Genomic DNA, 25,102 nt, shown 5'->3' with positions numbered 1-25,102 from the left:
GCCAAGGTGGTATAGGCCCCTCTACTAAGTAATGGGCAGTGTGTTCCTCTTAGATGCGTTTTCCGGCGCAGGGTCACATCAGGTTTAAGTCTACGCAACTGTTGTGACACTAATCCCTGCTTCATTTTGCTGCAAAGACTATTGACATTCCAGTAGAGGACAAAAAAGTGTGTGGTTTCCAAAGGCCTATCCTGCATTATGCATATCGTTATACTTCAACCTGATAGATGTTGCATTCTAACACTGCACGCCACTACACCAAGGCTGTCGCTCCCAACCAACAACACAACAAAAAACTACTACAAAACTCAACAGATGTCCAACCACCCCCCATCCCCACCTCCAACCAGTCATCGCGAGCATCCATTCTCAACAAGCTAAACATAACTACTCACAGACAAATGCTAAGAGGTCTGTTGCCCATCCGCCCTCCCATCATCTCACGCTACTGAATCAATGTATATCTCTCACACTCGTTCCTAACACACGCAATATACACCACACATATCATACACACTTGCACACCAAAACCACATCTCAAGCATTGCCATACCGATGTCCACATCATATCACCCCTTGGGACCTTACCAGATCCCCTCAGAATCAAGAGTCCACAGGATCTCCGGCCTCGCTGTGTACCAGTTCAGGATTGGATGCTGCATCGTCAGAGCCACATCCCAGCTTGTCCTCTGCTGTCCGTCAGATGAGTGCCGCCAACCAATGAAGGCTGGCTCTTCGAATGGAGCACCTTTCCCTCCGAGTCCGTTGACTCCACGTCTCCAGCTCGGCCTTGGAGTCGACGGACTGTGTCATCCTCCTCCAGTCCCATAAGGAAGTACTTTCGGTTCTGCCCATGATCGATGCTCAGACAAAAAACTTTTACCTGTGTCCACAGTTTCTGGACCCAACCGCTAGATGGAGAAAACATGCAAAATCTTTGAATCTAAGGGGCATTCACTCTGTAAACTGGTACATGCAAGGGTCAGTTGGAGGTAGCACTGAAAAATGTGCTTTAAAAGTCAGGGTGCATGAAAGGGTGTAAGTAGAAATCAAGGCTGCAAGTCAAGAAAATTACATTATAAAGAAAGCTTCTTAAAAAGAAGGGCCAGTCAGTCAGCTAATTGTTTATATCGGAATCCAATTACACAAAACATTTCTAATAAAAAAATACAAAAAAATTATAAAATTTACAACAATACACTTATTTTCCCACAAACATTGTAGATCTAAGTAATTGATAATAAGCCAAAAGAATTGACTTGTGCAATTTTAAAATATATACTACTAACCTACACATTATAAAAATATCTTGTGTAATTTGCAACCATTGTAGATAAACTTAGTTGTATCTAATTGCAATTTCACACTTCATTAGGGCGTACTTTATTGTTTAAATCCTGAGTGCCTCAAAAATGTCTTCAATTAGCATCTCCTTTGTGCTAGAAAAGTGTAAATAATAGTAAAAAAACAGGTTTCCTTTTCTTCTCATTTGTGCAGATACATTAAGCTGGATTACCTGTTGACCTTGTTCTCTAAATTCCTAAACAATTTCATCTAAATATCGCCCTGTCTGCCAATGTCTTATGTAATATATATTCAGGACTATGTCCTGTGTTTTATTTACCTGTGATTTGTGGTCTCATAGTGAGTATTGTTCCGATACTTTTCTTTAGTAACAGCAATAGCAGATTTGGTTTTATGAGTTGGATCTGTGCACCTGTGGTTCAAGCAGAATTTAAAAACACGTCAAATGTGATCTATGGCAGTTGCTGTGCATGCTCACGGGACAGCAAGGGTCACATTAACTTCAGACACTCCGGCTTCATATCTGATAGTACAGACTAAAGGAGGAATGTTGATACATTGATTAGATGGAGTGTCCGTCTCCTCTTGTTAATATTAACAATGTCAAGCTATAGCTCTGATTTCACCATTTGGAGTCTACCAATTTCTGGCACTAACATGGAACAAGACTAGGGGGATCAGGAAGCAAGTATGTGCAGTAGCTTAAGGTTAATTGATGTTCCACCTCAACTGACCCAACAGCCTATACTGAGAGCATAACATGAAGGTCATTGGCTCAGCACTGGCCCTTCTGAAATGTATGTGCCTCCACGCACCACCAGGCCCAATTAAGTCCTTGTGTTGGTGCAGACCATATGCTTTCTTATTGTAGATGAACCCATCCTGTGGCAGACATATCTGAACATAAAGTGGTAGTCACTTTTGTAGAGCCCTTGTTCACACTAAGGAGTATCTTATTAACATTGCCAAGTCTGCACACTGTACATGTATGGAACCCATACAATGACACATACTCAATCTCATTACCCTCCAAGACAGCATCTTAAAGATTGGCTCATATCTGTTAGACTACAATCTGACTAATTGACCAGTGTGCGCTGTGAACAGGCAGAATTCCTGCATGCAGTTAACCCTGCTTTGGGATCCTAAACATTACCTGCTCACTTACTAACCCTCCAACAAGAAAGACAGAACAAAGGTTAAATAACAGAAATAGAATTGAATAGACCCACGAGGGGTGTATTACAGTGTGCTGTATAGCCAGCATAGAGACAGACTGGGAATATTAGGTTGTAGTGAGAGAGTAAAAAGCAAAGGGGCAGTTCAAGGGTTCCTATCTGGGATATACGTTTTGGGTTCAATGCTTTTAAATAGTTATTTTAGCGGATTAGCAGTGCAGCATATACTCCTGCTTTCAAAGTTAAGGGAAGATGTAGGCCAAACAAAATCTGCTGTGTTATTGTGATTATACGAAAGGGCGTAAGAAGACATATGCTACATTATGATTCTGTGAGTATCTTAATCTTTTACTATGATACAGACTGAAGAACCTGTTTTTTCAGTGCTGTAACAGATGTATTATACCATGTGTACCTCTGCATTTAAAGTGCTCTGCTTGTACACTAAATACGCATTACCTGTGTTTACACGCTCACTGGAGCATCAGTATGAACAACTTATTATTGATTCTTAATGCCCGAGGGTCCCTTGAGACAGTTCCTACACTAAGTTATGTATTTGTTATTGCATTCATGTGTGCTTGTTGTTATTTGCTTTACTGTTAAATTCTGGATGTTTTATGTTCTCTGTATAGTTACCTCATTTCCTTGACTTCTTCTGCAGGAATATATACCAGCAATAAAGATCCAATTTCCCATGGAGGAGGGGTTCTCCGAGCTCCGTGTAGCACCCCACTCTCCACCAGCATCTTGTCTCACCAGGGATCTTCGTCTCTTCCGCCATTCAACAGAGCTTCCTTTGCCTCATCTCTCCCAGCAAGTTCATCCTCGAGCAGCACGGTAAGATGCTACCAGAACATTACCTGCTCTCTTCTTAGGCTGTTGAAAAGAGAACAATCATAGCACCCTTTTCCAGAGTCTCAACCTCTCCGTTTTCCTCTATATGATTGACCTTTTTGGCCTTCTCTTTTAAGGTGCTCTTGGCTTCATCTGTCTTAGAAGATCTTTGTGGAGGTCATCTACTGCACCCCACGTCCGTCACTGTTGCACTTACGTTGCCTAAAATATTTGCCTGTGTTCCCCAAGAAGGCCTTGTATCATCTTTTATCAATGTCTATTGACACTCTAGGCCAATTCTTCCAGTCATTCGCAAAATCTTTGCACAAAATATTACGAGTTCTCTTCTGTGGAAGGAACACTAATTCGTTTTTAATCCTAGATCTCCCTCGTGTTTACCCTCAATAAATTCAATAACATCAGAATTTCTAATTCTACATGCTAGGTGCTGGAATTGTTTTGAAACAGAGTTTTTCAAAGATATCTATCTGAAACAACAAGTTGTTATTCCTTATTTTTGAAAGAAATAACATTGAACTAAAACGAGCTAAGAAGGCAGCTGGGTTATTGTATCCATTTGTTACTTACCTCTCTAAAAGGAAAGAAAACAGGAACACATAAACAGAAAGACTATAGCGGTACAATTGACACTGCCACTTTTAGGCAGATAGAGTGCACCACAGTTCATGCAGGTGGCTGACAGGCACCAGGATATTGTTACAGCTAAGGCAGATACATTGCTTAAAACTGTTTTTGTCCGCCTGGTTTACTGACCAGAAATAGGGTTGTTCAGGTGTTAAATTAGAGTATCCATTATTGATATCTAGAATTACAATTAAGTATTTCTTCTCATTCCCCTTATGGGATTTCCTTTTTTTGCATGAACATTCAAGATAGGTTAGCAAATCCCTCAGGAGTACATTGCATTGAAAATGCCAGAAGAACTGGAAAAACTGAGATGTCAGTGGAACAGATTGCATATGGATTACTTGATTATTTGTTTGTCTACTTTGAAATGAGAGTCCAGACTGTGGTGCCTGACAAACAAAGGCTGATCTTCATGTGGTTGTTCTACAGATTTAATTTACTGAGACATTCTTAAGAGAGCCACATCACCTGCTGTACCTCTGATGTAATTCACTAGATGTCTGTTGGCCCTCCTGTAACATGTGGTGGGACATAAAACTATACATCTGGTTTGGGCTGTTTAGGTGTCACAAAGACTGTCTGCATAATAATACCTGGGGAAGTACTGTCTGAATAATCTGGTTTATTTTACCCTGTTGAATAATCTTTCACAAGTTCCCCTTTCACACTCAAGATGGTAAGTGATTGCTTTTCTCAAGGCGTGTATTAGAGAAAAAAGAGGGAAGAAAGCTTGCATGGCTTGCATTAAACTCCAACATGACATTTTGATGAAAGTCTTACATTATTATTAAGATATGCTGTGTATGGTTCATGAGAAGCATGTACCTTGCTGACGCTTCTTGCTCATGCAGTATAACTTAGATAGGTTCTTTACTTAAAATGTGCTGATAATCAGACAAAGGGACATGTCGGGGGAATGGCCAAAGGACTGCAAGGTAAAGATGTTCTCCTAAAAGGTGGGTGGGCCATTTCTTACTAGCAGGTTTGATTATTGACATTTTAGCAGTGGGGTCTCTTCCACATGGAAACAACCTAACGGCAGGCAGGAAACGTTTTTCACAATAAAAGCACATATTTATACTGCAGATATTCAGGAGCCAGGCAGTCAATATTTCTGATAAAAGTCTTCCATTTAGGGTATTTTGCCTTCACAGTGGATAGGAGATATGATCTGTATGGCGCTCTCAACTGTCGAATAGATCCCTAAAATTCCAATGGTGGGGATAAGGGAGAATTATCATCATTGTCATGAAATGTTTCAAACTAAGAATTATTTTAGAGTGTGTGAGATGTTTCTTGCAGCAGTGGAGATGCTTGTATCTATAGTGCCCTCTGTCGGATCATTTCTGCAAGACCTTAGTTGCTGATGACCCGTTTTTTAACAATGAGCTAGGGTATGTGCTGTGATTGTGAGGCCCTTGATCAGGAGTGAGCACCAGAGTGCACTGCTTATGATCGAAGGTACGAAGAATTTGAATGCTACATAGACTGCCTAAAATGTTACTCCAGATTAGTTTGCAATAGCCTTCCTATTGTCCTCGTGTCATTATCCCAGGATCCCCTTCCCTCTCTGCCTCCAGTTTACCTTCCACTCAAAGGACACTTTTCTCCCTCTTGCTTTTGTCATACAGCTTTATTACTGGATTTCCTTTTTCAGCTTGCATAGTTGGATAAGCATATCTCCCTAGTATTCGGACATTCTTGTCCATTGTCTTTGTGCTAACCAGGATTTTAGGGAGATGTTGTTACAATTTCAAATATTTACTAAAATCACTTCATATATTATGTATTCCAATTTCAGCACAGTATTTATGTTCTCTATGTGCTCTCAAGGAGCTTTACGTAAATTCTTTTTCTTTGCCCAAGCGTTTGTAATACTTACAGTTAACAATGGAACACTATGTGCTTCCTTTTTGCATGGTTTTACCATGTTCTAAACTGAAGGGGTGATTCTGAGTTGGTGAATTGGGAGCCAGCAGGCAAAGGAATCATCAGTGGTATTGTATCTTCACCTTAATTTGGCGATGAGTGGAGCCAGCAGCTCAGGAAGAAGACATAGGCCATGAGGTGGTGAGAGCAACCCAGGAACTGTGCTATAGAGCACATGAGGCAGATGGTGATAGTTGGAATGTTTCGCTGGCTGAGGGGACCTGAAACTTTGCTCAGCTGAAGCTCATGAGTACCTGTTCAGCAGAGTGAGCCCTTTGTGAGCCTAACAATCAGCATGCAATGTGACTCAAGTTCCAGGATGCCTATGTCTAAGTGAAGTGTAGCTGCACAATGTGCACCAACTCTAGCCATTCACCGTGAGACTGCAGAATTGCTGTTCTTTTGGCTGTAGCAGTGAACAGCGCTGGTGAGGGATAATACAAGCAATATGTCTCCAAGGCCCAAACTCAGACTCTGACCTGCCTCTTCAGGACGACTGGACGAAGGAGGCACATCATCACAAGAGCTGTCACATGATGAGGGTGTGTTAATAGGATTATTGCTTCAGCAAGAACCAATGATTGTGCTCATTACCACAACTTGACTATAATTACATTTCATCTAGTGGTCGCAGATTCCATTACAGCCTGCATTATCAACACAGTGCTCATGCAGTTAATCTGTTGCAAGTTTTTGTAAAGTTCTTCTGATTTAATAGTGTAGTGTTTCTACCCATCTCAACACAATAGTGTTTGTCACAAACAACAATGGATGGTCCTCATGGAGTTACTGTAGCACCATGTTTTTTTTTTTTTTTTTACCCCATTCTGGCCGACCTCCCTTCAGATGGGAAGAACGGATGGAAATATTTAGGTTAGGAAGTGTTAAAGGATGGGGCACTTTGCCTGCATGTGCAGGGATTTTAGTAAAAAACAGTAGGACTAGTCAAGGTGAGGGGTTGGACAGAGCGCTGTGCATCGGAGACCATATGGAGAACCAAGATTGGAAGAAGAGGCCAATATCAGTATTGTGGATAAAGGGGTGTGAAGTAACTTTGTTAGTGGACTTGTGTTTCATGTATGCCATTATCCTCTAAGACATACTCAATGAGACGTAGCACAAAGACAATTCGAACCTAAATATACAAATTCCAGGACATAGCAGGGAGGTAGTATTGATGTAGCAGGGTTCATGTAGGGAAGATCTAGAATTTGGGGAAAGTATTATCAAGGGCAAAGTTTCTGTGGCTAGAAGTGGGCTTCCCATACTGAGCATGGATCCATTAATATGACTTTCATTTCATAATAAACACAAAGGCATCCAATCAGGTCATGGTGATAGAGGACACAAATGTGGCAAGAATACCGAGTGCTGCCAAAGCGATGTACAAGGAGAAACTTGAAGTATTAAAAGGATAGTTCACAAAATAGTTTTATAATTGTCCAAGCCACACATTCAAAGTTCGAAAGAAAAGGTCTGTGAATACAGTTCCTCACAGTTTCAGCCACCTTTTCAGCCAACATGTGTTTCATCACGCAAAAATAGTTGCCAAGACTTCATCAGGGCTAAAAAGTAATATAAACAACTACTATTGTAACCTTTGTATACAGATTTGATTTACAAACAATGCCTTCACCAAATTTGTGTTAAAAAGATTCTGTAAAATAAAAATATAAATACACGTGGAAACCCTAAAGAACCCATAAAACATGTATTAATCATATCAGAAAAAGTCATCATCATCATGCCAAGATTCTCTAGTTACTCTGAAGAGAGGAAAGACCTATAAAAGTGAGCGTTTATTCTAAAAAAAAATAATGAATGCGCTAACGTGCTGGCCCCATCTAAGATGAGTGACAACAAGCAAAGAATCCTCTCCCAGCACATATAAATATAATCCAAAAAGTGAGTCCTGTGAACTGTTACCTGCTTATAATGTATATCCTTGAAATCACAAATCAAAATTCGTAGGAGAGCAAATGTGTTATCTTGAATTTCCTATTTGGGAGCCACACCATTAAAAAAAAAAAAAAAAACTTAGAATTAAATCAGTCATAAAAGAAAGAATGCAATTATGTAAACCATGGCATCCCTCTATAGACACTCGAATATCCTGAAGAATAACGAACGTGTTCGCCAGATGTCTAAATCCATAACTTTGCTGGCAACAAACATGGGTATGTGGTTACCCGTGTGAACTTCAAAGTGCTTGTAAACACTCAAAAAATAAGTGTACGCTAGTAAACGTCTCTACAAATATCAAGTCTGGCATACATTGTACACTTTACCAGTACATCAAATCCATAATAAAAAATAAACTTAGAATCAAATCAATCATACATAAAAGAATATGATTATGTAAGCCATAACATTCCTCTATAGACACTCGAATATCATTCAGAATATCGAGTGTGTTCGCCAAATGTCTAAATCAATAAAAATAGTGTTCAGAGAGGGAGCTGTGCAATTGGGAAACAAAGCGAGACGTGTACCTGTTGTGAGAGAATAAAATAAGCAAAATATGTTAAAGGATATGGTTCAGGAGGGTATAATTGAACCTGTTTGAATTACCTGAGTGGTTGTCACCTGTACTCATAACAAAACAAACATGGAAAGTTGAGGTTTTGTGTGGATTTACAATGCCTCTCTCAAAATAGTTTTGGTGATTAGCTTTCCTCTACCCAACGTTAACAAGATGGTAATGGTGCTGAAAGATGAATGATACATCTCAGTTAGATTTGAGAAGTGTGTACCATCAGATCATATTACATCAAGATTCCAAAGCCCTCTCAGGCTTTATTACCATGGAGGATGTATTTTTAGTCATTGATCAGTCTTTGTGCCTTGGTCAGCAGACGTGTTCTAGCGAGTGATGGCTGAGAGATTTAGTGACCAAGATAGTCATATCTGACAAAGCTATATTTTTTGTCAGGAAAAATGTGAATGGCCTTGAAGAAATTATTGAAATAGTTAAGAGAGGTGGGGATGACTTAAGGGAAAATGTATATTTTTGGTAGAACAGGGTTGAATATTTAGGATGCACCATTTTAGCTGACGGAGTAAAGGTGAGGCAAACTTAGTGAGGGCGTTCAAAGAGACCCCTTTGCCAGTCAGTAAAACTCATTTGAGGTCCCACATCTATGCTAATTGGGTATTATGTTATATTTGTCAAGGGCTTTACAGGCACAAATAAAGATCTGCGTAGTGCATTGAGGAAAGGAAAATAATTTGAGATAGGGTAGTCCATAATCAATGCTGACATGCTCCATGTGATGTTAGGAAAACTACGGTGGTTATAGTAGATACTAGCGTTGTCGCAGAGTTTCCTGGTCTGAGCCATCCTACAGACCCATCACTGGGGATGTACTGCTTTGGTATCTATTCGTAAGGTGAGGAATCTGTGGTTATAAGTCTCTATCAGAAAGACAAGTTACTTACCTTCAGTAATGCTTTTTCTGGTAGCTAACCTCAGATTACTTACCGATCCACCCTCCTCCCACTTCTGTCAAATGGAATCATATGGTCCTTGAAAAAGATTCTAATCTAGGTATTTGCACACTAGTATATATGATTTCTTTGGGCTCCAGGGCTCCATGTCTGACGACACGGGCAGCGATCAGAAAGAAATTGACTTCAGTGCGTAGAGGTAGTACATATGTAGTGGCCCAAAATCTTATTTGGGGTAGGATGGATGCCTCCTGCCAACATACAAGGGAATTACTAAAACAAAATCCCCAGATACAGTCTGGTGCAAGGTGAAATTCACGAGGTGAGGAATCTTTGGTTAGATTGTCTCTACCAGTAAAGGTGTTACAGGAGGGAAGTGATTTGTTCATATTTCCATTGTTTGTCATTTAGCTGTTGCTCACATAATAAACGGATAGAAAAGGGTACAGTGAACTATAGAAAATTATGCAGTTCCTTGTTATGTTCTTAACTGCTGGGTTGGTTCTGAGTTGATAAGTTGGGAGCTGGCGTGTGAATTATCTCCCTTGGACTTGCATCTTAACTACAAAAACCCTGCAATAATGCATGAGTTTTATGAGTTCAAAACATGACATCACGTACCAAGGTTGAAGCAATATGCCATGCTAGACTTTGATTTAGATCTGGTTAGCCACACCATTTATAATCTTTGACATTCTGGAAGTACTCTGTGAAACATGATTGGCCAAAGCAATAGTTATTTTTATAGGTTCAAGAAGAAGGACGTTTCCTTAATAAAGACAAATCTTCCTCCCTCCTTTCATCCTAAAGTCTCAGTGCCTGTATCTGGTGATTGAGATCCTTTCAGACGAAGCAAAGGTGCTACTGATTTTGCAGATATCGGTGGAGGGGGCATTAGGTTGGAACAAGAGCAGAAGGGAGAGGCATTAGATGCTGACACACAAAGCTGGCACCAGCTCAGAACGCATAGATGGCTTGCTGAGATGTTCTGTCAAACCTTGCCCTGGTGGAGTACTAGAATTAGGAGGAGCGTTGAACAATTCTAGGGTAACTTTATGCACGTCAGCGTTAATGTCTACTTAAAGAAACGTCTGCTGCTTGTGTGTCATGGGTAATTGAAAAAAGTATTGTGCCAGGCTGGATGTGACATGCCTGCTGAATGTAATGTGTGAGCTGCTTGTTGTGGGGTCTGCAAAGGGAGGAGAGGAGGGTCATTGTATTCATGGTTGCGTCCACTGCAGTGGACAAAAACGCTATGTCCTGTTGCCAGGATCAGTGAGAAGAACTGTGACATTGTTTGCAGCACAAGTACAGCATAATTCGTTTAGTAGAACTTTAGAGAATAGCCCATAGTTGTCTTGAAGTACAGATATACCTTATCTACATGTAGATTGCCCTTGTTTCCGTTTTTAAGCACAGCTGTTTGTGTTTATATTATATGTACAGCAATGCATTTTGTCCAAACGTTTAGCAATAGTAAAACTCATCAACGTCAACATCATCTTCCAAGTGATTAAATTCCCATTTATAAAACTGAAATGAGGACGCCAAGGAGACCAAATATATTGTTCCAAGACTTTGACCTAAAAGAGAAAAAGGTATACTAGCCGCCTTTGCCGCTCCAGTGGAAATGTTGAAATTTCAAAAACATTTAAAAATATAAGGTAAACCTGCTTCACTGTTTGCCAAGCTTACTGCTGACAACAGCCACAGCCTTTCATCCACCTGAAGTAATGGAGTATCACTATATTATTATTATATGCTTTTTCTGGCACCTACAAAGGGCAGAGGTATTTTATGAAACATTACTGAAAAATAAGACATTATCATCATTAACGAGACTCCTTATCACATCTAGTACAACGTTCAGCATGCAAGCAGACCTATGGGAGGGGGAGTTTATATGTTTGGCATGTTTTTTGAGGACATAACAAGTTGGCTTGGGTTGTTCTTCCTTTAATCCTAACAATATATATTCTGGGAGCAAACAAGGTAATGCCCTGTTTGTCTTTCGTTGTGCCCCAGTGCCGAATGTTATGTGAGAATAACAATGAGTCCTGCAGGATGTTATACTGTTCATGTTTTGACATCCTCACAATAATGTTTATTTATTATCTCACAAAACCAATAAAGTTTATTTTAAAAAAGGTATTATCATCATTTGTCCCTCTAATAATCATTCTGGCTGTATTTCACATGATTTCTCTGTCTCAAACCATTTTTCTTAATTCACAGGTTTTTTCCTTGCCAGGCTCCACCTTCAGCCTCCCCTCTCCACACATTTTCGGTAGCCCCTTAAGCTCTGGGCTTTCCATTCCTTCACTCTTGAATCAGTCGGATAGCAGCAGCCGGACAAGTAAGTGAACTAAGCCGTATCCTGCCTTAGGATGTTGAACAACTCCTGACTTAGTTCTGTCCCAGAAGAGCATGTGTCCTCGCAGGGGGCTGCTGTCAAGCTGCAGGTAACCCATACCTCTCGGCCTGTGGACGTCTCAGTGAGGTTTAAGAGAGGAGAGGGCCATTCTTTTTGGCAGAGAGCTGCTGTACAGAAGGTGGGCGAGGTCTAGGCGCCCTGCTAATGCCGATTGTGACATTTTATTGGTTAAATATGACTCCTCTTCTGATGGCAGCCGTATCAACGAATGGGCGCACAGAGGTGTTTCAGATGCACAGTAAAGATGCGTCCCGTGTGAACTTCACAAATCAGTAGTGTCCCAGTAGGTGCCAGAACCAGGTAGGGCACAGAGGTAGCATGACTTTTTAGGGCGGTGGCAGATGGGTCGAGCTCCAGCTCATACCCGCACCCAGCCTACACCTCTGCTGCAGCCACAAATTCATTCACTTCCTTCATCTGCTTTTGCACACAACTCCTTCCTTCTACCCCTTCACCCTTCCTTTGGATTCCTTGACCTCCCCGTTGTTCCCGTGCCTTCCTTCGCTCCCTCATCTGTTCTGCTTACCCGTCTTTGTCACTCTCCTGTCTGTTCTGTTCCGCACCCGAAGTCTGGTACTTCCCTTCTACAATTAACTACATTCACCTCTTCCCTCAGTGCCCTTTTCTAGTCTTCCCTCATTCCCCCATAGGTTCTCCCTATTTTCTTTAATGTACTGGTGCTTCCCCCATATCATGTATTCACTCTACCACACACACCATCCCTCACTCGCCTTATCCACTCTGCTGCGCACACGTCTTCCCTCATTCTGTACCCTGGTGTTTCTTCACTACCCTTAGCCACTCTACTGCATATGTGCCCTACCTCACTCCTTTCCACTAATTCTTTTGTGAGTGCCCCTTTCCTTCAATCGCCTTACCCACTCTGGTGAGCACTTGCTTTCCCTCACTCGCCTTACCCACTCTGGTGAGCATGTGCTTTCCTTCACTCGCTTACCCACTCTGGTGAGCACTTGCTTTCCCTCACTCGCCTTACCCACTCTGGTGTGCTTTCCTTCACTCGCTTACCCACTCTGGTGAGCACGTGCTTTCCTTCACTCGCTTACCCACTCTGGTGAGCACTTGCTTTCCCTCACTCGCCTTACCCACTCTGGTGAGCACTTGCTTTCCTTCACTCGCTTACCCACTCTGGTGAGCATGTGTTTTCCCTCACTCGCCTTACCCATTCTGGTGAACATGTGCTTTCCCTTATCTACTGTACTTCATACATGCTACAGTGCCGTTCTTTATCCAGTCTGCTGCACGTGGCCTCCCTCCCCACCGTACAGCACTTATGCCTTCCCTTATTTCCCTTATACACTGCTGCACATGTTGCCTCCCTTCCCTCCCTACTCCACTTATGCCTTCCCTTATACACTGCTGCACTCTTGCCTCACTTTCCACCCTACTCCACTTATGCCTTCCCTTATACACTGCTGCACACGTGCCTCCCTCTCCGCCCTACTGCACATATGCCTTTCCTTATACACTGCTGCACACGGGCCGCCCTCTCAGCCCTACTCCACTTATGCCTTCCCTTTTACACTGCTGCACACATGCTTTCCTCTGCCCTACTGCATGTATGCCTTCCCTTATACACTGCTCCTCACATACTGCCCACCCTCCCTCCTGCAGTTATGCCTTACCTTATGCCCCTTATACACTGCTACACATGTGCCTCCCTCTCCGCCCTACTGCACATATGCCTTCCCTTATGCACTGCTGCACACATGCCTCTCTCTCCACCCTACTGCACGTATGCCTTCCCTTATACACTGCTGCACATGCCTGCCTCTCTGCCCTACTGCACGTATGGCCTCCTTATACACTGCAGTACTCTTGCCTCACTTTCCACCCTACTGCATGTATGCCTTCCCTTCTACACTGCTGCACACGTGCCTCCCTCTCCGCCCTACTGCACATATGCCTTTCCTTATACACTGCTGCACACGGGCCGCCCTCTCAGCCCTACTCCACTTATGCCTTCCCTTTTATACTGCTGCACACATGCTTTCCTCTGCCCTACTGCATGTATGCCTTCCCTTATACACTGCTCCTCACATACTGCCCACCCTCCCTCCTGCAGTTATGCCTTACCTTATGCCCCTTATACACTGCTACACATGTGCCTCCCTCTCCGCCCTACTGCACAAATGCCTTCCCTTATGCACTGCTGCACACGTGCCTCCCTCTCCACCCTACTGCACGTATGCCTTCCCTTATACACTGCTGCACATGCCTGCCTCTCTGCCCTACTGCACGTATGCCTTCCTTATACACTGCTGCACTCTTGCCTCCCATTCCACCCTACTGCACGTATGCCTTCCCTTCAACACTGCTGCACACGTGCCGCCCTCTCTGCCCTACTCCACTTGTGTCTTCCCTTATACACTGCTGCACATGCCTCCCTCTCCACCCTACTGCACGTATGCCTTCCCTTATACACTGCTGTACACGTGCCTCCCCCCACTGCCCTGCCTACACGCATGCCTTCCCTTACACACTGCTGCCCTGTTGCACCCCTCTCCACTCTACTTCACACATGCCTTCCCTTACACACTTCTGCACATGTGCCTCCCTCTCTGCCCTACTGCACTTATGCCTTCCCCTATACACTGCTGCACACGTGCCTCCCTCTCTGCCCTACTGCACGTATGCCTTTCCGTATACACTGCTGCACGTGCCCCCTCTCTGCCCTACTGCACGTATGCCTTCTCTTATACACTGCTGCACACATGCCTCCCTCTCCACCCTGCCTGCATGCATGTCTTTCCATATACATTGCTGCACATGTGTAAAGAAATGGCTCCCTGTTGCAGTTACCCCCCACTTTTTGCCTGATACTGATGCTGACTTGACTGAGAAGTGTGCTGGGACCCTGCTAACCAGGCCCCAGCACCAGTGTTCTTTCACCTAAAATGTACCATTGATTCCACAATTGGCACACCCTGGCATCCAGATAAGTCCCTTGTAACTGGTACCTCTGGTACCAAGGGCCCTGATGCCAGGGAAGGTCTCTAAGGGCTGCAGCATGTATTATGCCACCCTAAGAGACCCCTCACTCAGCACAGACACACTGCTTACCAGCTTGTGTGTGCTAGTGAGAACAAAATGAGTAAGTCGACATGGCACTCTCCTCAGGGTGCCATGCCAGCCTCTCACTGCCTATGCAGTATAGGTAAGACACCCCTCTAGCAGGCCTTACAGCCCTAAGGCAGGGTGCACTATACCATAGGTGAGGGTACCAGTGCATGAGCACTGTGCCCCTACAGTGTCTAAGCAAAACCTTAGACATTGTAAGTGCAGGGTAGCCATAAGAGTATATGGTCTGGGAGTCTGTTTTACACGAACTCCACAGCACCATAATGGCTACACTGAAAACTGGGAAGTTTGGTATCAAACTTCTCAGCACAATAAATGCACACTGATGCCAGTGTACATTTTATTGTAAAATACACCACAGAGGGTACCTTAGAGGTGCCCCCTGAAACTTAACCGACTATCTGTGTAGGCTGACTGGTTCTAGCAGCCTGCCACACTAGAGACATGTTGCTGGCCCCATGGGGAGAGTGCCTTTGTCACTCTGAGGCCAGTAACAAAGCCTGCACTGGGTGGAGATGCTAACACCTCCCCCAGGCAGGAGCTGTAACACCTGGCGGTGAGCCTCAAAGGCTCACCCCTTTGTCACAGCACCGCAGGACACTCCAGCTAGTGGAGTTGCCCGCCCCCTCCGGCCCCGGCCCCCACTTTTGGCAGCAAGGCCGGAGAAAATAATGAGAATATCAAGGAGGAGTCACTGGCCAGTCAGGACAGCCCCTAAGGTGTCCTGAGCTGAGGTGACTCTAACTTTTAGAAATCCTCCATCTTGCAGATGGAGGATTCCCCCAATAGGATTAGGGATGTGACCCCCTCCCCTTGGGAGGGGGCACAAAGAGGGTGTACTCACCCTCAGGGCTAGTAGCCATTGGCTACTAATCCCCCAGACCTAAACACGCCCTTAAATTTAGTATTTAAGGGCTCTCCCTGAACCTAGAAACTAGATTCCTGCAACAACAAGAAGGACTGCCTAGCTGAAAACCCCTGCAGAGGAAGACCAGAAGACAACAACTGCCTTGGCTCCAGAAACTCACCGGCCTGTCTCCTGCCTTCCAAAGAACTCTGCTCCAGCGACGCCTTCCAAAGGGACCAGCGACCTCTGTATCCTCTGAGGACTGCCCTGCTTCGACGACGACAAGAAACTCCTGAGGACAGCGGACCTGCTCCAAAAAGACTGCAACTTTATCCAAAGGAGCAGCTTTAAAGAACCCTGCAATCTCCCCGCAAGAAGCGTGAGACTTGCAACACTGCACCCGGCGACCCCGACTCGGCTGGTGGAGAACCAACACCTCAGGGAGGACCCCCGGACTACTCTACGACTGTGAGTACCAAAACCTGTCCCCCCTGAGCCCCCACAGCGCCGCCTGCAGAGGGAATCCCGAGGCTTCCCCTGACCGCGACTCTCTGAAACCTAAGTCCCGCGCCTGGAAAAGACCCTGCACCCGCAGCTCCCAGGACCTGAAGGACCGGACTTTCACTGCAGACGTGACCCCCAGGAGTCCCTCTCCCTTGCCCAAGTGGAGGTTTCCCCGAGGAAGCCCCCCCTTGCCTGCCTGCAGCACTGAAGAGATCCCTTGATCTCTCATTGACTTCCATTGCGAACCCGACGCTTGTTCTAACACTGCACCCGGCCGCCCCTGCGCCGCTGAGGGTGAAATTTCTGTGTGGGCTTGTGTCCCCCCCGGTGCCCTACAAAACCCCCCTGGTCTGCCCTCCGAAGACGCGGGTACTTACCTGCTGGCAGACTGGAACCGGGGCACCCCCTTCTCTCCATTGAAGCCTATGCGTTTTGGGCACCACTTTGAACTCTGCACCTGACCGGCCCTGAGCTGCTGGTGTGGTAACTTTGGGGTTGCTCTGAACCCCCAACGGTGGGCTACCTTGGACCAAGAACTGAACCCTGTAAGTGTCTTACTTACCTGGTAAAACTAACAAAAACTTACCTCCCCCAGGAACTGTGAAAATTGCACTGTGTCCACTTTTAAAATAGCTATTTGTGAATAACTTGAAAAGTATACATGCAATTGAAGTGATTCAAAGTTCCTAATGTACTTACCTGCAATACCTTTCAAACAAGATATTACATGTTAAATTTGAACCTGTGGTTCTTAAAATAAACTAAGAAAAGATATTTTTCTATACAAAACCTATTGGCTGGATTTGTCTCTGAGTGTGTGTACCTCATTTATTGTCTGTGTGTGTGTACAACAAATGCTTAACACTACTCCTTGGATAAGCCTACTGCTCGACCACACTACCACAAAATAGAGCATTAGTATTATCTCTTTTTACCACTATTTTACCTCTAAGGGGAACCCTTGGACTCTGTGCATGCTATTCCTAACTTTGAAATAGCACATACAGAGCCAACTTCCTACAACATGTGCCTCCCTCTCTGCCCTCCTCCAGTTATGCCTTCTCTCATTCCCCTCATACACTGCTCCACATGTGCCTCTGTCTGCGCCCTACTGCACATATGCCTTCCCTTATACGCTGCTCACGTGCCTCCCTCTCCGCCCTACTGCACGTATGCCTTCCCTTATACGCTGCTCACGTGCCTCCCTCTCTGCCCTACTGCACGTATGCCTTTCCTTATACACTGCTGCACGTGCCCCCTCTCTGCCCTACTGCACGTATGCCTTCCCCTATACACTGCTGCACACATGCCTCCCTCTCCACCCTGCCTGCATGCATGTCTTTCCATATACATTGCTGCACATGTGCCTCCCTCTCTGACCTCCTCCAGTTATGCCTTCTCTCATTCCCCTCATACACTGCTCCACATGTGCCTCCGTCTGCGCCCTACTTCACATATGCCTTCCCTTATACGCTGCTCACGTGCCTCCCTCTCCGCCCTACTGCACGTATGCCTTCCCTTATACGCTGCTGCACATGTGCCTCTGTCTTCGCCCTACTGCACATATGCTTCCCTTATACACTGCTGCACTTGCCTCCCTCTCTGCCCTACTGCACGTATGCCTTCCTTTATACACTACTGCACACGTGCCTCCCTCTCCGCCCTACTGCATGTATGCCTTCCCTTATACACTGCTGCATGTGCCTCCCTCCCACGCCCCCATCCACAGACATACTCTTACTGTCCGTATACATTCTCCTGTACATAGCCTTACTGTCCTTAGGTATGCACTCCCGGTATACATCCTCGCTGTCCTTGCGTCCTCTGCTTTTCACATGCCTTGCGTCTCCCCCTTTATAATGCCTGCTGCGTACATGCTCTCCTGGCTCCCTGCCCTGCCCTTCCCTTCCATACCGCACACTCCTTTCCTCTCATCCCTCCCCCACCCTGCCGCATATACTCCTACCGCACACTCCTATCCTCAAATCCCTCTCCCACCCTGCTGCATATACTCCTACCGCACTACTCCTTTCCTCTCATCCCTCTCCCACCCTGCTGCATATACTCCTACCGCACTACTCCTATCCTCTCATCCCTCTCCCACCCTGCTGCATATACTCCTACCGCACTACTCCTATCCTCTCATCTCTCTCCCACCCTACTACATATACTCCTACTGCACACTCCTATCCTCTCATCCCTTTCCCACCCCGCTGCATATACTCCTACCGCACTACTCCTTTTCTCTCATCCCTCTCCCACCCTGCTGCATATACTCCTACCGCACTACTTCTATCCTCTCATCCCTCTCCCACCCTGCTGCATATACGCATACCGCACCACTCCTACCCTCTCATCCCTCTCCCACCCTACTACATATACTCCTATCGCACTACTACACATACTCCTATAGCACTACTCCTATCCTCTCATCCCTCTCCCACCCTGCTGCATATACTCCTACCGCACTACTCCTATCCTCTCATCCCTCTCCCACCCTACTACATATACTCCTACTGCACAATCCTATCCTCTCATCCCTTTCCCACCCTGCTGCATATACTCCTACCGCACTACTCCTTTTCTCTCATCCCTCTCCCACCCCGCTGCATATACTCCTACCGAACTACTCCTTTTATCTCATCCCTCTCCCACCCTGCTGCATATACTCCTACCGCACACTCCTATCCTCAAATCCCTCTCCCACCCTGCTGCATATACTCCTACCGCACTACTCCTTTCCTCTCATCCCTCTCCCACCCTGCTGCATATACTCCTACCGCACTACTCCTATCCTCTCATCCCTCTCCCACCCTGCTGCATATATGCATACCGCACTACTCCTATCCTCTCATCCCTCTCCCACCCTGCTGCATGTACGCATACCGCGCTACTCCTATCCTCTCATCCCTCTCCCACCCTGCTGCATATACTCCTACCGCACTACTCCTTTCCTCTCATCCCTCTCCCACCCTGCTGCATATACGCATACCGCGCTACTCCTATCCTCTCATCCCTCTCCCACCCTGCTGCATATACTCCTACCGCACTACTCCTTTCCTCTCATCCCTCTCCCACCCTGCTGCATATACTCCTACCGCGCTACTCCTATCTTCTCATCCCTCTCCCACCCTGCTGCATATACGCATACCGCGCTACTCCTATCCTCTCATCCCTCTCCCACCGTGCTGCATATACTCCTACCGCGCTACTCCTATCTTCTCATCCCTCTCCCACCCTGCTGTATATACGCATACCGCGCTACTCCTATCCTCTCATCCCTCTCCCACCGTGCTGCAAATACGCATACCGCACTACTCCTATCCTCTCATCCCTCTCCCACCCTACTGCATATACTCCTACCACGCTACTCCTTTCCTCTCATCCCTCTCCCACCCTGCTGCATATACTCCTACCGCGCTACTCCTATCTTCTCATCCCTCTCCCACCCTGCTGCATATACGCATACCGAGCTACTCCTATCCTCTCATCCCTCTCCCACCGTGCTGCATATACTCCTACCGCGCTACTCCTATCTTCTCATCCCTCTCCCACCCTGCTGCATATACGCATTCCGCGCTACTCCTATCCTCTCATCCCTCTCCCACCCTGCCGCATATACGCATACCGCACTACTCCTATCCTGTCTGCTGCAGAGGCCTCGCCTTCTCTATACACCGCATTGCTCATGTGCCTTCCCTCGCTCCCCGCAGCCTCAGCACTGCATATATCACTATCAGCGTTTGCACAAACAATCCATTACTTCCTCATTGGGGGCTAGTGCATGTGTCTTCTTTCATTTGCCTTATTTACTCATGCTTGATACACACTCCTGATGTTCACCTCACTGTTCTACTCCCTCCCACCCACAGTACTCCTTCAGCCTCTTTGTACACAATGGTAATTCAAAGGAACCAAGATATGTCATTATATTTTCCAGAAGTACATATTACTTTACGTTATCTTTCCATGGTTATTAAAAAATGCAATAAAAATGCCTTGTAAAACCTGTTCACATCAATTTATTTCTGACTTAAAGCACATTTTGCACTTTGCTGTGCCGTCACAACATATAAAGAAGGATACCAGCTGGAGCCCCCTTAAGCTCTCGATCAGAAGGCAGTCCTAAAACACAGGCCTGCGTGATTTAGCAACCTCTTTACATTGTGTTGACTCAGATGTGGTGAATATTACTCCACAATAATCTACTAACCCCTCTCTCAACGTGATTAAGTTTCGTTTTTAAAAAGTTGGGTTGGTGCCAGCCATTCATTGAGGTCATGAGAACGACTGAACCTCATACTTTTGGCGAAAAACGATTTATGTTTCACCACCAGCAGTAGCATCGAGGCATATTTAAAGGTTGCAGAGCTTTATCCTTCTCACAAAAATGCCTCTTACAATGTTAAACGTATTCATACTTTACGTTTAATTTTTATCCTTCTCTACCCCGAACCTTATTTCACAAATATATTTCTGTTTTATTCACATAGCTTTTACTTTCACTCCCACGCTTGAAGAAACACAAACCACAAAGTTGATAAAGCTGTGACCAGCATCCAGATTGGCTCTCACTACCTTTAATATGCATTTTTAAAGTGTACTTTTATTTTTTACTTGTTCTTTTCAGATCCTGACGTGGAAAACTGCAGTTTTGTGTGCCGAGGGAGCTCCCCGAGAGAAAGTCTGTCCTCAATGTAAATTCTCGTTATATTTTGCACATTTGTTTTACCAATCACTTTCTGACGTCTAAAGTAGGAGAGAACAGGGCATAGCTGCAGCAGAATTAAAGAGCAGCTATAAAAGGTTGGTGTCATGTTTGAGGTGGGAAAGAACGCAGACCGCATCAGTGTGGGGCAGTGGGGCTGGAACCAGATGGATACCCGACCCTCTGTGAGTGCTCAGAGTGAGCCCCTCAAAGGAGAGGATTGCAGAAACCCACGAAGACCCACCTTAAAGAGTGAGGTACTGTGAGTGGGCGAGAGAGGGCTGCCCCGGCGACAATCTCAAGCAAGCATTTCTTTATTTGATCGGTGACACTCATCTGAGGCATCCCTTTCTCCCTGTGGGGTAAAGTAAACCAGATGATGGAGGAAATGGAGACCCCACCCTCCAACTTTTTGGGGTGAGAGGGGCAGAATGTCGGCCCTTCTTGTGGGCCCACTTCCGAGGTGAAAGGGGACACTGAGAGACCACACCTTCGTGTAAAGAAGAAGGTGCCCCGGGGAAGAGATGGAGACAGCCTCTTCCAGTTGTGGACAGAGGGAGCTCTTGTGCGAGAGGGATTGAGGAAGAAGTAGAAGAGGGATCTTTGGGGTGGGAGGTGGAAAAATAACTCCTTCCAGTAGAGAGCCCTGGGGAGAGAGGGGTAAAGGCAACCCCTTTCCAGGGTGCGAAGGTTGGCACTCCAGAGATTAGATTAACAGAGACAGTGTCCTGTCTGTGTAGCATAAAGGGGGTGGGGGTTACAGGTTGTTTGTAATTGATTTACTCAATTTGACTTCGATGCACAGGTCTCCCATCAGCAGTCTCCCAACGGTGTTTGATCAGACCATCTCCTGCAGCAGCACCCAACCTGAAAATGCCCCACCGTCAACCCCCAGCATCGAGCAGCTCCTGGAGAAACAAGGCAACGGGGAGGCTGGTGTGAACAGTGAGTATGCAGCAGGGTCTGATGGCAGTACCCACGGACACCATGTGCCATTCTGAACCTTCTCACACTTCCTCTTGCACCCTCATGTGTGTCCACCTACTGATCATCCTTGACCTTCGCTTGCTTTCCCAGTTTACTCTGACCTACCTGGTGGGTAACTCTTCTCTCACTCCCCTGTCTAGGTACTCATTAAAATGTGTTTGTGTGATCTGTACTTAGTTTGAAATAGAGATAGATCTACTTTCAGTGGATTGTACTTCTTCACCTCATTGTTGTAGCTTTCCCTCCTCTATATTTGTGTAGTCTCTGTATGTTTTCACTCACTGACCTTCAAGTTCATTGTAAAACACTTCTCGAACATATCACAATGGAGAGTGCTCTGTTGTGTGTTAACACTCCTTTTCTTCTAAGCCATCATCTCTTTTTGTTTTCTATCTACTCTTCTAAGCTTTTGCTTTGCTGTCTTCCACTTCTGATGTTCACTCGCCTGTCTATATTCAGCCTTAACCCCTGCTTTCAATTCTCTTTTTCTCTGACCTTCCCACCCTCCTCCTTGTTTGCCTTCTCTCTTAATTCCTCGTTCTCATTCAATGCATTCATCTTCTGGTGTCACCCCTCCTGTCACTTTTTAAAATCTCCCTCTCCCTCATGTTACTTCTGCTCTCTGTCCACCTGTCTTCGTCCACTTTTCACTCGTTTCTCTCCCTCCACCGAACTCTACTATCTTCCATCACTCTTCCTGCATCTTGTGGTCCCTGATCACCCTGTTTCTCCTGTCAGTTGTAGAAATGTTGAAAGCTCTTCATTCGCTGCAAAAGGAGAACCAGAGCCTCCAGGAGCAGATTATGAGTCTGACCGCCAAGAAGGAGCGCCTACAACATCTCAACATCCAGCTGTCTGTGCCGTTCCCAGTAGTCAGCACCAGCAATGGACCTACCCTTCACCAACACAGTCTTCTACCTCCCAGTGGTAAGGCTTCTGGTGCCACATGGGTGTTTTTTGATGGTAGCTTTAGGGCTTTAGTCTCATAGCCGAGATTTTGTGTGTTTTACGTGTTTGGGTAAGATAGTGATGTAATATGGAAGATGCAGCTGAGTGGCACATATTGAGCCACCAAGCTGTTGGGTAATTACATGTGATATTAAGGCCTCCTGCCCTCCCATCTGTACTTTGTAAGGATATTGCAAGCCACAAAGGAGGCCTGAGACCATGTGGCGGAATGAGGGTCCAGTTCGATTATGACGTTTTCACATACAGCAGTCAGACGTTTGTTCCATATGGTACATACCATCCCTTTTTCAAATCCTAGATCTTGTGCTCCCCCTTATGAAAGAAATATATAGAATAAAACTAGATTGGGGACTATGAAAATAAACATGCAGTGATGCAGTTTAAAATTAAGTAGATTAAAATGTCACTTTTGAAACGGATGTAATGGCCACCTACAGTCAGTGTCTGAATTATCAAGAGCACATTGTGGATAAGGAAGAAACACCAGCTTTCTTTTTCATGACTTCTTTAAATAACACTTGTAATGCTGATTAGCGAATAAGCTTTTATAGTGTCTGCTGCTTGGCCGCAGGGATGGCAACGTCACAATTCAGCCACAATCAGTTATTAAAGTTGATGAGTGACTTTGGTCTCTTATTAAATGAATAGTGGGGTCACAAATGGGCTGTATTAAAAGGGAAACTGGTTTTACACAGCTATTCAGTCCATCAAGCAGGATTTATAAAGCGTGGCTAATCATCCGTGAGGGTATCCAGGCACCTAGGGTCTTGCTGCTTTTGGTGGGATCAGTTAAATAGCCAGGTCTTGAGAGCCTTCCAGAATTTGAGAGAGGTGGAGGTCCGGAGGTGCAGGGGAAGGTTGTTCTAGGATTTACCTGCAAGGTAGGAGAAGGAGCGTCCTCCACTGTTGCTTAGGCAGATGTGGGGTGTATATGCGAGGGAGAGGGAGGCGGAGCATAGGTGTCTGGAGTGTTGGTGGAAGTTCAGGCGGTGGTTGCTGTAGGCAGGTCCTTCGTTGTGCAGGGTTTTGTAGGTGTGGATCAGCATCTTGAATTGACATCTTTTCTGCATAGGGAGCCAGTGGAGTTTCTTGAGGTGAGGGGTAATATTAATGTGTTTTTTGCTAAGAAATTTTTATTCGTTTTATATAACAGCATGCAACCCAACAGGTCACGATTACACTCTGCAGACCAAAACTACACAGGTCAATTTGAGCATATAGCACAGGTATACGTTCAAGAACCATCATTGTAGTCAAAGACAAGGCACACAACATTCTTACATTGAAGAGATGCCTGCTACACAATCTCCCCAGGTCCCCATTCACTTCCCCCACACTCTGTCATGCTTGGCTGGACAGCCCCTCGCTTCATAAACCAGTTTCTCTTGCTGGGTGCACCAGTCTACCCCCTTGGGCCACTTCGCGATCGCGGGGGCAGTTTCTACTTTCCAACTCGCTGCGATGTCTCTTTTGGCCACTAAACAGGCCATCCCCACAAATGACCGGTCCGCTCTGTTGGACCCCACCCCCTCAAGAGCTCCCAATAAAATAGGTAACGGGTCGACCTCGACCTCCACCTGTAAGACTCTGGAGATGTCCTTTACCATCGCCGGCCAGTAGGTTGCTATGTCTGGGCAAGTCCACACCATACGAAAAAAGTCAGCACTATGGCCTGCACAACAAGGATAGTTAGCGTGGGGCAGGAGGCCAACTCTATGCAACCTGTCGGGAGTGAGGTATGCCGTGTGGAGAAAGTAGGTCTGCACCACCCGAATATTCATGTGTTTTATGTTAATGTTTTGATACTAACTCGCTTGGAACCTTGCTAGGTTATAGAGTCTAGATGCTGTTGCCTCTTCTAATAACCCCCAGGTACAGTGTGTAGCCCTACTGCTGTCACAACCATAGTTTGCCTAAGTGGTCACAGCTCAATTATTCTGTGACTTTATATGTCTCTCACTATCTCCCCAATTCCATCATAGTATGGTGTGGCTTTATAGTCCTCAGTTGTCTAATGTGGTGTCACATTCATATGGTGTGCCTCTCTGTACTGCAACTCGCTGTTAAACATCATGGCTTGGTATTCCCCATAACACACTGTTCGATGATGGGCCAGAACATCTCCCAGTATTCTAGTTTGTCTGGTATTCCATGCACTGATTTCAAAATCTCATTTCAACTGAAACAGTAATCTGCCATAATTGAGATGA

At 45.4% G+C, this 25,102-nt stretch overlaps 1 protein-coding gene across 3 annotated transcripts in view; it reads left to right on the top strand.

Moving 5' to 3' along the window:
- The window catches only part of MLLT6 (MLLT6, PHD finger containing), a 396,940-nt gene that overhangs the window by 292,183 nt on the left and 79,655 nt on the right, over positions 1-25,102 (top strand). For all 3 annotated transcript variants that reach the window (XM_069237485.1, XM_069237484.1, XM_069237483.1), the window contains 5 exons: positions 3,148-3,323; positions 11,580-11,700; positions 20,859-20,925; positions 21,742-21,881; positions 22,662-22,850. In XM_069237485.1, coding sequence (XP_069093586.1) covers positions 3,148-3,323; positions 11,580-11,700; positions 20,859-20,925; positions 21,742-21,881; positions 22,662-22,850 — 693 coding nt within the window. The remainder of the gene's footprint in view (positions 1-3,147; positions 3,324-11,579; positions 11,701-20,858; positions 20,926-21,741; positions 21,882-22,661; positions 22,851-25,102) is intronic.

The sequence above is a fragment of the Pleurodeles waltl genome, chromosome 6 (assembly GCF_031143425.1).
Source record: "Pleurodeles waltl isolate 20211129_DDA chromosome 6, aPleWal1.hap1.20221129, whole genome shotgun sequence".
NCBI classification, from domain to species: Eukaryota; Metazoa; Chordata; class Amphibia; order Caudata; family Salamandridae; genus Pleurodeles; species Pleurodeles waltl.
The sequence above is the reverse complement of the archived record's forward strand: the minus strand, read 5'-3'. Positions and strand labels throughout refer to the sequence as shown.